The sequence below is a fragment of the Dermacentor andersoni genome, chromosome 4 (genome assembly GCF_023375885.2).
Source record: "Dermacentor andersoni chromosome 4, qqDerAnde1_hic_scaffold, whole genome shotgun sequence".
Lineage (NCBI taxonomy): Eukaryota > Metazoa > Arthropoda > Arachnida > Ixodida > Ixodidae > Dermacentor > Dermacentor andersoni.
In genome coordinates this window covers 185,898,375-185,910,952 of record NC_092817.1, presented here as the reverse complement: position 1 = coordinate 185,910,952, position 12,578 = coordinate 185,898,375, and the positions used below count along the sequence as shown (strand labels likewise).

Below are 12,578 nucleotides of genomic sequence, written 5' to 3'. Positions count from 1 at the left end.
ATGCCTCAACGACGCCGCATGAATCTTTTCGTGTGGCCACGTGCCATGATTCTTTCTCCCTGCACGCATCTACAACCTTTAGGAAGCCATGAGACATTTTATAACGCTTTGAATAGCTTACTGACATGGGCAACCACTTAAGGTAGCGATCCTTGCAGGCGGAAGAAACTTATAGTTCAGTGCTCTTTATGATATATTAAAGCTATGCAAGGTGAAGAGCGAGCGCAGAAAAGATAAATATACAATTTCAATTTCCTTAGAGACAATAACTACACATCTTGTGGTGCACCTTGCTCCACGTGATTGTAAGCGTGATGCGATGACAACAGAAAGTATTCCTCAATGATTGCGACACTGTGAACAAGATGACGCTAAAAACGGCTGTGCATGGTATGACGGCAAGCAGAGATCGAGCTTTGACAGAAACAAAGTTAGGGCATTTTACACGTGGCACTAATTTAAGCCCACTAAGTAAATATATTTTAACATCTCTTTTGCGAATAGAAGGGTTTCTGTTGTTATTGAAGCGGAAATAACAATAGCTTTAACGAACGGCCATGCTCAACAGATATTCCAGATTAGCGCAAGCAAGCAAACATTCATATCGCGCCAGCGTGTACCTACCTGAAACGGTGGTCTTTATCTTCTCCGCAAGTTCTTGGTCATATTGCTGCGAACTTCGTTCCCTGAGAACGACGAAAGCAGCTGGCGCTTCTCCGTACTCATCGTGAGTCAGTCCTACGACGACCACTTCTGAGATGTTCTGCCGGTGTTCTTGGAGGACCAGTTCTTCTATCTCAGCAGGCACCACCTGATTGTCCAAGCACTTGATCATCTCCTTCAGCCGCTGGACTATGTGCACCCTTCCATCGTCGTCGTAATATCCAGCGTCTCCTGGATTTGAATGTACATGATTGGTATCATCTTTAGCAAAGTCCTATAATTATGTCCACTGCAGGACTAACGCTTTTCCTAGCGATCTTAAATCACAGCTGTATTGCGCTAGCTGATTCCAAGTTGTGCCCGCAAATTGGCTAATTTAATCACACCATCTGATTCTCTGCTGTCCTCGACTACACTTCTCTTCCATTGGCTGCCATTTTAGAAATCGTATAATAAAGCGGTTGCCTGTTCTACTTATTGCATGGCCTTTTTCTTATAATGTGAACTACAATATATGGCTTTTCCATTCGCTATCAATCTGCACCGCCGTCTACGTGAGTGTTAAGGGTATTTTAACTAAAGGTAATGACTGCGCTAAAACTAACAATAAGGAAATTATTCAGCTATTCTCAAACGGTAAGTTACATTTCCCCGTCATCGAAAATATCTTCAGCACACGCGTACATGGGGTAAGACAAGAAAGGGAAAAAGGAAGGAAGGTGTGGTTGCGATATGTTGTACTTCTCAGACCAGCTGCTCGTTAGTTTAGAGGCCGTTATATCATCATCATCATCAGCCTGGTTATGCCCACTGCAGGGCAAAGGCCTCTCCCATACTTCTCCAACTACCCCGGTCATGTACTAATTGTGGCCATGTTGTCCCTGCAAACTTCTTAATCTCGTCCGCCCATCTAACTTCTGCCGCCCTCTGCTACGCTTTCCTTCCCTTGGAATCCATTCCGTAACTCTTAATGACCATCGGTTATCTTCCCTCCTCATTACGTGTCCTGCCCATGCCCATTTCTTTTTCTTGATTTCAACTAAGATATCATTAACTCGCGTTTGTTCCCTCACTCAATCTGCTCTTCTCTTATCCCTTAATGTTACACCTATCATTCTTCTTTCCATCGCTCGTTGCGTCGTCCTCAATTTAAGTAGAACCTTTTTCGTAAGCCTCCAGGTTTCTGCCCCGTACGTAAGTACTGGTAAGACACAGCTGTTATAAACTTTCCTCTTGAGGGATAATGGCAACCTGCTGTTCATGATCTGAGAATGCCTGCCAAACGCACCCCAGCCCATTCTTATTCTTCTGATTATTTCAGTCTCATGATCCGGATCCGCAGTCACTACCTGTCCTAAGTAGACCCTTACCACTTCTAGTGCCTCACTACCTATTGGAAACTGCTGTTCTCTTCCGAGACTGTTAAACATTACTTTAGTTTTCTGCAGATTAATTTTTATACCCACCCTTCGGCTTTGCCTCTCCAGGTCAGTGAGCATGCATTGCAGTTGGCCCCCTGAGTTACTAAGCAAGGCAATATCATCAGCGAATCGCAAGTTACTAAGGTATTCTCCATTAACTCTTATCCCCAATTCTTCCCAATCCAGGTCTGTGAATACCTCCTGTAAACACGCTGTGAATAGCATTGGAGAGATCGTATCTCCCTGCCTGACGCCTTTCTTTATTGGGATTTTGTTGCTTTCTTTATGGAGGACTACGGTGGCTGTGGAGCCGCTATAGATATCTTTCAGTATTTTTACATACGGCTCGTCTACACCCTGATTCCGCAATGCCTCCATGACTGCTGAGGTTTCGACTGAATCAACCGCTTTCTCGTAATCAATGAAAGCTATATATAAAGGTTGGTTATATTCCGCACATTTTTCTATCACCTGATTGATAGTGTGAATATGGTGTATTGTTGAGTAGCCTTTACGGAATCCTGCCTGGTCCTTTGGTTGACGGAAGTCTAAGGTGTTCCTGATTCTATTTGCAATTACCTTAGTAAATACTTTGTAGGCAACGGACAGTAAACTGATCGGTCTATAATTTTTCAAGTCTTTGGCGTCCCCTTTCTTATGGATTAGGATTATGTTAGCGTTTTTCCAAGATTCGGGTACGCTCGAAGTCATGAGGCATTGCGTGTACAGGGTGGCCAGTTTCTCTAGAACAATCTGCCCACCATCCTTCAACAAATCTGCTGTTACCTGATCCTCCCCAGCTGCCTTCCCCCTTTGCATAGCTCCCAAGGCTTTCTTTACTTCTTCCGGCGTTACCTGTGGGATTTCGAATTCCTCTAGACTATTCTCTCTTCCATTATCTTCGTGGGTGCCATTGGTGCTGTATAAGTCTCTATAGAACTCCTCAGCCACATGAACTATTTCATCCATATTAGTAATGATATCGCCGGCTTTGTCTCTTAACGCATACATCTGATTCTTGCCAATTCCTAGTTTCTTCTTCACTGCTTTTAGGCTTCCTCCGTTCCTGAGAGCATGTTCAATTCTACCCATATTATACTTCCTTATGTCAGCTGTCTGACGCTTGTTGATTAACTTCGAAAGTTCTGCCACTTCTATTCTAGCTGTAGGGTTAGAGGCCTCATCCAATTCTAATCTAATCTAAGGCGTTTCTTGATCAGATCTTTCGTCTCCTGCGATAGCTTACTGGTATCCTGTCTAACGGAGTTACCACCGACTTCTATCGCACACTCCTTAATGATGCCCTCAAAATTGTCGTTCATTGCTTCAACACTAAGGTCCTCTTCCTGAGTTAAAGCCGAATACCTGTTCTGTAGCTAGATCTGGAATTTCTGTATTTTTCCTCTTACCGCTAACTCATTGATCGACTTCTTATGTACCAGCTGCTTCCGTTCCCTCCTCAGGTCTAGGCTAATTAGAGTTCTTACCATCCCATGGTCACTGCAGCGCACCTTGCTGAGCACATCCACATCTTGTATGATGCCAGGGTTAGCGCAGAGTATGAGGTCTATTTCATTTCTAGTCTCGCCGTTCGGGCTCCTTCACGCCCACTTTCGGCTATCTCGCTTGCGGAAGAAGGTATTCATTATCCGCATATTATTCTGTTCCGCAAACTCTACTAATAACTCTCCCCTGCTATTCCTAGTGCCTATGCCATATTCCCCCACTGCCTTGTCTCCAGCCTGCTTCTTGCCTACCTTGTCATTAAAGTCACCCATCAGTATAGTGTATTTTGTTTTGACTTTACCCATCACCGATTCCACGTCTTCATAGAAGCTTTCGACATCCTTGTCATCGTGACTGCATGTAGGGGCGTAAACCTGTATAACCTTCATTTTGTACTTCTTATTAAGTTTGACAACAAGACCTGCCACCTTCTCGCTAATGCTATAGAATTCCTGTATGTTACCAGCTATGTTCTTATTAATCAGGAATGCGACTCCTAGTTCTCGTCTCTCCGCTAAGCCCCGGTAGCACAGGACGTGCCCGCTTTTTAGCACTGTATATGCTTCTTTTGGCCTCCTAACTTCACTGAGCCCCATTATATCCCATTTACTGCCCTCTAATTCCTCCAATAGCACTGCTAGACTCGCCTCACTAGATAGCGTTCTAGCGTTAAACGTTGCCAGGTTCATATTCCAATGGCGGCTTGTCCGGAGCCAGGTATTCTTAGCACCCTCTGCAGCGTCGCAGGTCTGACCGCCGGCGGGGTCAGTTGCTTCGCAGCTGCTGGGGACTGAGGGGCCGGGGTTTGATTGTTGTGTTCATATAGGAGGTTGTGGCCAAGTACTGCACCAGGGTGGCCAATCCTGCTCTGGTGAGGGAGTGCGTTACCGGTTCTGGTCACCGGGATCAGGCCGCACTCCAGGCCTGTTTATGCAATTTTATCAACACGCGGATTTTCCTTTTTTTTTTAATCCGGTGGAAAATTGCGCGGCACCGGGATGCGAACCACGGACCTCTTGCACGCGAGGCGGGTGTTCTACCACTACGCCACCGCTGCAGCGCTATATATGCATATATATGGCCGTTATATGCATACACAGAAAACGAGGGCGCGCGTACGGAAAGTCCGCTTTGCTAAAGTTTCGACGGGTGGGCCAGTGTTCGTGAGAGTGAATGAGCCACGTGGTTCACTCTGGAGAGCAGTGGCCCACAAGCCGAAACGCCAGTGAAACGAGCGTTTTCTACGGGTCTTTCGATCGACTTCGGTATCGTAGAGCCCCTATATACCCTAATAGAAATATATATATATATATATATATATACAGTTGGAAACTAGGTGTTATTTAGTTGTCTTGTTATTTGAAGAAATGCACGTAGCAAAACATAAAAAATTTTCTACGTTTCGGCCGGTAACCGGCCTTTACCGAAAAGGTTTCATGATGAAGACGGAACCCGGCCGAACCGTCGAAAATTAATTACCTTTCTCAACGTAGGTTTCCTTTCTCTTTCTCTCTCTTTATATATTGTTACGGTGAAGGGAAGCAAGAAGTTGAATTAGACTAGAGGAAGACGAAGTCTGGCAGTTTCCTGAACGCCATATACACTAGCTGTAAATACACATTATTTTATACTCGTGGGCCGGCTTGCTTTCTTCCTGCAACATTTTGGTGGAAGGTGCGGGGTACAGTCGCGGAACTTCGCAGCGGACGTCATCTACCTGCCACCACAGTGGCAAATCAACCGACACAAGCGACAATGCCTCAGCAGCCCGTGCCAACGGTCATCCTCATTCATCCGCGGGACACAGGGACATTTTGTGGCACGGACAACGCCAACGTCGAGGACTGACTTACGATGTACGAGCGAGTGTGCGATAACAACAGGTGGGATCTAACAATGATGCTAGCAAACGTGATATTTTATCTAAGAGGAACTGCGAAGCAATGGTACGACACCCAGGAAGCTGACCTAACGAGCTGGGATGTCTGCAAAGAAAAAATGCGAGACCTGTTTGGCAGACCTGTCGGTCGTCAGCTGACAGCAAAAAAAGCACTTGCGTGCCGCGCTCAGACGTCCACAGAATCCTATGTCATGTACATACAGGATGTGCTGGCCCTCTGTCGCAGGGCTGATAACAACATGACCGAGGCAGACAAGATTCGTCACATACTGACAGGTATTGCAGACGATGCCTTCAATTTCTTGATGTGTAAGGATTGTGCCACTCTGGATGCAATTATAAAGGGGTGCCGGTGCTTCGAACAAGCGAAGGGCCACCGCTTCGCCGAAACGTTCGACCGATTGCCCAATATCGCCGCGACATCATCTTGCGAAGACCCGCCACGGTTCGTTCAGCCCACAGGACCGGAAGATATCACGCGCATCGTTCGCCGTGAGCTTGAGGCCACGGCTCCGGCTCCAGTTCGTTCCGGCTGCCGGGAAAGCGTGCCCACTATCTCCCTTATACAAGCGGTCGTTCGGGAGGAAATAGCAAGTTTGGACATTCCATCTCTCTGCTCGGTCCGCCATGCAAACACCTACCAGATTTCTCCGGCCGCTCGCTCCCAGACGCAAAGCTTTCCGCCACTCCGTCGGAACCCAGCTGACTGGCGCACAGCGGATGATAAACCCATTGTTCCGGTTATGAGCACATCGCCCGTCATTGCCGCTACCACTGGTCGCCGCTTTCTTGGTGGTCATCTCCGAGCCATAACCGCCAAGTGCCAGACAATCGTACTTTCTGACCCTGTACGCCGACTAGGAACATCAACGCCGACAGAGCTCCATCAAAATCCAGCCGGGCCCCGTCACCGCAAGGTCGTAGGTCCCCTTTGCCTCTCACTCACCGCTCTTCGTCCCCTTCTGCAACCGGTGGCTTAACTTCGGTAAACTAGGCGGTGCAGCTCCCGGAGGTAAAGCTGCATCTCTGACCCGGCCCACAAATCCTCTGTTGACTCTGCCTACACGTGAAAACCTACTGGACATTGAAGTTGATGGTGTTCCTGTTACATTTCTCGTTGACAGAGGAGCGCAGCTTTCAGTTATGAGCGCTGCTCTCCGCCGAAGGCTCAAAAAGGTTCTGACGCCCGCCGTACCGTGAACTGTGCGAGTGGCGATGAGAGTTCTTCACCTGTCCTTGGAATGTGCACAACACGTGTGACCATTGGGGGCCATTATACCGCTGTTCTATTTATCGTCCTTGAACACTGTCCGCACGACCTAATTCTCGGCCTCGACTTCCTTTCCAGATACTCTACCCAAATTGACTGCTCCGCAGGTGTTGTAGAGTTGGATCTGCCGCTTCCGGCCGATGCAACAACTTGTGCTTCACACCGCTTATATTCTACTGAGTTTACAAGGCTGTCTCCGCAGGTGGCTACAGATGTCTTCCTGACGCCCTGTACTCCCGTACCTGATGGCGAGTACGTCGTGTCGCCACTTACTCACTTGGTTTTGTCGCGCAATGTTGCCCTACCGAGCATCTTAATCCGGATCCGCGAAAACTGTGCTCGCATGCCCATCCTCAATTTTGGATTTGCGTCGCATGTGCTGCCACACGGTATCGCCATAGCGCATATCACTCCCTTGGAAGAATTTGAGATTTCTTCTTTGACTTCTGAATCCTTCCTCAGTACCAACGGACCTCTGTCACCCACTCCTCCGTACTCAACGCCTGCGGACGATGTTTCTAAGATGATCACCCCTGACCTTCCTTCCGAGCAAACAACAGCTCTTCGTCACCTCCTGTCACCTTATCGGGACATGTCTGGCCAAATGGACGACCGTCCATTTGGCCAGACGTCTGTTGTCACGCATCGCATCAACACCGGTGACGCCAGCTCCATTCATAGGCGGCCATATCGTGTCTCCGCAACAGAAAGGGTCATCATACAGAAAGAGGAGGACAGGATGATGGACAAGGACGTCATTGAACCCTCTAGTAGCCCGTGGGCATCACCGGTTGTCTTAGTTAAGAAAAAAGACAACTCATGGCGCTTCTGCGTTGACTACCGTTACGTCAACAGGATAACAAAGAAGGATGTTTATCCCCTGCTTCGCATTGATGACGCTCTTGACTGCCTTCACGGATCCCAATACTTTTCACCAATTGACCTCCGCTCCGGCTATTGGCAGATTAGCGTCGATGAGATGGACCGCGAGAAAAGCGCCTTCGTCACACCGGACGGTCTGTACCAATATAAAGTCATGCCCTTTGGATTATGCGATGCGCCAGCTACATTCGAGCGCATGAAGGACTTTCTCTTGCGCGCCTTGAAGCGGTCTACATGCCTCTGTTACCTCGACGATGTGATTGTGTTTTCGCCGAACTTTGAGAGCCACCTGCGGCGCCTCACAACCATGCTCTCCGTGTTTCGCAGGGCTGGCCTTCATCTAAACTCCTCCAAGTGCCATTTCGGTCGCCGTGAAATTAACATGCTCGGCCATCTCGTAAACGCCGCCGGAATCCAACCTGATCCACAGAAAGTTCACGCCGTGCGAAATTTTCCTGTATCTTGTTCAACAAACGATGTCCGTAGTTTTTGGGCTTATGCTCTTATTTCCGGCGATTTGTGAAAAATGTTGCCGACATCGCTCACCCTCTCACTGACCTTCTTAAGAAAGACGCCTCTTTCTATTGGGGACCACTGCAGGAGAATGCCTTCTGTACACTGATTGAGCGGCTTACAACTTCCCCAATTCCGTCACACTTTGACCCTTCTGCGGTCACTGAAGTACGAACTGACGCGAGGGGTCAGTTCGTCAGTTGGGCGAGGAGCTTAGGCGTTCCATAAGTGTTCTAAGAACAGGATCATTGCGCTGCTCGTCGCTGATATGGAGGAAGCCGGAGAGGGACAGAACACTGATGTCCGAGTCTGCATCGGTATCATCCTGTTGATCCACGGGATTGCGGGACAGGCACTCAGCGTCTTTATGCAGGTGCCCTGACTTATACATAATATAAAATGTATATTCTTGTAGACGCAATGCCCAACGTGCAAGTCGTCCAGTTGGGTCCTTTAGAGAGGAGAGCCAGCAGAGGGCGTGGTGATCGGTTACGACTCAGAAGCTCCGACGGAAAAGGTGCAGCCGAAATTTCGCGACGGCCCAGACGAGCGCGAGACATTCTCTCTCAGTAATGCAGTAATTTCGCTCGGGCGTGGAAAGAAGGCGGCTAGCGTAAGCGATGACATGGTCTTGGCCCTGTTGACGCTGAGCGAGTGGTCATGGCATCGGCGCTGTCCTCGCTCAGCGTCAACAGGGCCAAGACCGTGTCATCGCTTACGCTAGCCGCCTTCTTTCCACGCCCGAGCGAAATTACTGCATTACTGAGAGAGAATGTCTCGCGCTCGTCTGGGCCGTCGCGAAATTTCGGCCGTACCTTTTCGGTCGGAGCTTCTGCGTCGTAACCGATCATCACGCCCTCTGCTGGCTCTCCTCTCTAAAGGACCCAACTGGACGACTTGCATGTTGGGCATTGCTTCTACAAGAATATACATTTTTTATTATGTATAAGTCAGGGCGCCTGCATAAAGACGCTGACTGCCTGTCCCGCAATCCCGTGGATCAACCGGACGATACCGATGCAGACTCGGACATCAATGTTCTGTACCTCTCCAGCTTCCTCCATATTAGCGACGAGCAGCGCAATGATCCTGTTCTTCGAACACTTATGGAACGCCTAAGCTCTTCGCCCAATGATCCGTCCCTCCGGATGTTCACCTTGCGCGATGGAACTTTATACTGTCGTAGCGTTCGTCCTGACGGTCCGGAGCTCCTCCTAGTCATTCCCAAGCACCTTCGACTCGCCGTGCTCCAGCAATTTCACGACGCTCCTACTGCTGAACATCTGGGCATCACTCGTACATACGACCGCCTGCGGCGCCGCTTCTTCTGGCGCGGCATTTATCGCTCTGTGCGCCGTTATGTCGCTTCTTGCGACCTGCGTCAGCGCCGGAGGACGCCTCCTATGCATCCCGCTGGTTTGCTTCAACCAATTGATATCCCTACAGAGCCCTTCTTCCGTGTCGGCCTAGACCTCTTTGGTCCCTTTCCAATTTCTATCAAAGGAAACAAATGGATTGCTGTAGCAACCGATTATGCCACGAGATATGCCATCGCACGAGCGCTATACAACCAGCTGCGCTACAGATGTCGCCGACTTCTTACTATAAGACGTCATCCTGCACCACGGCGCCCCTCGCCAGTTGCTGACGGATCGCGGCCGCTACTTTCTATCGAAGGTCGTCGATGATCTGCTCCGCTCCTGTTCTACAGAACACCAGATTGCTGCCGCGTACCACCCTCAAACGAAGGGCCTCGCCGAGCGACTCAACCGCATGCTAACTGAAATGCTGGCCATGTACGTTTCCGACGATCACCGCGACTGGGAAGTCGCTTTATTATACATCACTTTCGCATACAACTCGTCCCGTCACGACACTGCCGGATTTTCACCATTTTTTCTTTTGTATGGCCGCGACTCCACCTTGCCCTTTGACACGTTACTACCTTCCGCAGTACAATCACCCAGCACTGGTTACGCTCGCGATGCTATTGACTTAGCTACCCAGGCCCGAGATGTCGCCCGTCATCGCCTCACAGCCTCGCAAGCTTCTCAAAAGCGACGCTACGACCTTCGGCACCGAGACTACAATTTTTCACCTGGTTCCCTTGTCCTTCTCTGGACGCCTTCACGTCGCGTCGGCTTGTCGGAAAAACAACTTTCCCGTTATTCTGGTCCGTACCAGATCTTGCGCCAACTGTCCGACGTGACATACTAGATCGCCCCAGTCGGTCAGCCTTCAGTGCCTCCCAACGTCACCAGCGATGTTGTTCACGTCGCCAGGCTCAAGCCCTATGTCCCCCCATTAAGTGAGGCTCTATAACTTGCACCGGGACTGAGCTATTCTGCCGGGAGGGTGATGTTACGGTGAAGGGAAGGAAGAAGTTGAATTAGACTAGAGGAAGAAGAAGTCTGGCAGTCGCTTGAACGCCATATACACCAGTTGTAAATACACATTATTCACACTCGTGGGCCTGCTTTCTTCCTGCAACAATTTTAGCACAACAATTCTAGCACAGTGACTCAATTAACTGAATTTACACATGACATCGCTTTTGCTCTTGATTTAGGTCATCAATTAGATGCACTCTTCATTGATTTCTCGAAAGCATTTGATACTGTACCACATCCTAAACTATTACATAAACTAAACTCTATCCTTAATAACCCGCTTCTCATTGACTGGATCCGTAGTTTTCTTTATGATCGTTCACAGTATGTTTCTTTTAATTCATTCAACTCTCCTGACGCATCAGTATCTTCCGGTGTGCCCCAGGGTTCTATTTTAGGGCCATTGCTTTTTTTGCTTTATATTAACGACATTCCAAGCTCTGTTTCAGTAAAAATTCGGCTTTACGCTGACGACTGCGTTCTCTACAATGTCATTTCTTCACCTAACGATCATAACACTCTGAATCAATCTTTTATAAGTTTTTGTGAATGGTGCGAACTCTGGCAAATGAACATTAACTTCAAGAAAACAGTCGCCATGTCCTTTCACAAGCATGCTAATTGCTCATATTTCAATTATTCCTATAAATCCACTTTTCTGCAGCGCGCATACGAATATAAGTATTTAGGCCTCCTTTTCACTCCAAGATTATCCTGGTCAGAACATATTCTAACAACTTGCAACAAAGGACTAAAAAAACTTGGTTATCTAACCCGAACTCTACGTGCTGCCCCCAAAGAAACTAAACTTATTACATACAAAACACTTGTAAGACCTATTCTTGAATATGCGTCTACCATATGGAACCCTTACAAAATTTCGGACATCCACAAAATTGAATCTGTTCAGAAAAAGGCGGTTCGTTTCATATACCGCCGTTATGATAGAATGTTTTCACCGTCATCTCATCTGAATATGCTTGGTTTAACCCCTCTTTCCCACCGTCGTCACATTAATTCTCTGAAACTTCTACACTCTCTATTTTACTCTCCACATTATGCTTCCCCTAACACATATCTGACCCGTGCAAAGCCCCTAATCACGAGAAGCAGCAATGACTTAAACTTATCCGTCTTTTTTGCTCGCACCAACACTTTTAAATACAGTTTTTTTCCTCGGACAATTGAACTCTGGAATGACCTGCCTGGTTCCATCCGTTCTTTACCACATAGAGAATTTGGGGATGCCATTGAATGCTCCCCTTAGTCATGTTACTCACGCATGCTTCTTTGTATAGTGATTTTCTTTCTCGCATTTGTATTCACCCACTCCTGCAATAGCCCTTCTGGGCTGCAGTATTTGTAAATAAATAAATAAAATAAATAAAATAAATATATATATATATATATATATATATATATATATATATATATATATAGCCTTGCGATCGGGCTATTGGCAAGTCCCGATGAATGAGTCCGATCGCTCGAAGACCAGCTTTCATTACACCGGATGGCCTGTATGAGTTTGCGGTAATGCCATTCGGCCTATGCAATGCGCCCGTGACATTCTAAAGGATGGTGGACAATATTCTGCAAGGTCTCAAATGGAAGACCTGTTTGTGTTATATAGGCGACGTGGTAGTTTTGTCCCCTCATTTCATTACTCACCTCTCTCGTCTACCCGAAGTTCTTGCCTTGCCACCGCCGGCCTTCAACTTAATTTTAAAAAGTCCAAAGTCATCCAAAAATTCGGAGTCTCATAGTTGAACTTGTAGTTCTTAAACAAACCTGGGCTTTCTGCAAAATTTCTTGCCCATATATACAGGACTGTGCACAAAACTGTTAATGCATGCATAGGATGATATTTCCAGCGTACCTGACCTGCACCAGCCATCCTCGTCGAAGAGCTCAGCTGTTTCTTTTGGCCTCTTGTAGTAACCTTTGGTCATAGATGGAATCCGAAAGCGCACTTCACCCGTCTGGTTGGGCCCCAACTTCTTTTGTGTCGATAAGTCGACAATCTGTTTCAG

At 47.7% G+C, this 12,578-nt stretch overlaps 1 protein-coding gene across 1 annotated transcript in view; it reads right to left on the bottom strand.

The window, feature by feature from the left end:
- LOC126530603 (uncharacterized) overlaps positions 1 to 12,578 on the bottom strand; it is an 87,285-nt gene that overhangs the window by 9,113 nt on the left and 65,594 nt on the right. The window contains exons 7-8 of the mRNA XM_050177864.3: positions 12,425 to 12,569; positions 625 to 894 (exon numbers count right to left, since the gene is read on the bottom strand). Coding sequence (XP_050033821.3) covers positions 625 to 894; positions 12,425 to 12,569 — 415 coding nt within the window. The remainder of the gene's footprint in view (positions 1 to 624; positions 895 to 12,424; positions 12,570 to 12,578) is intronic.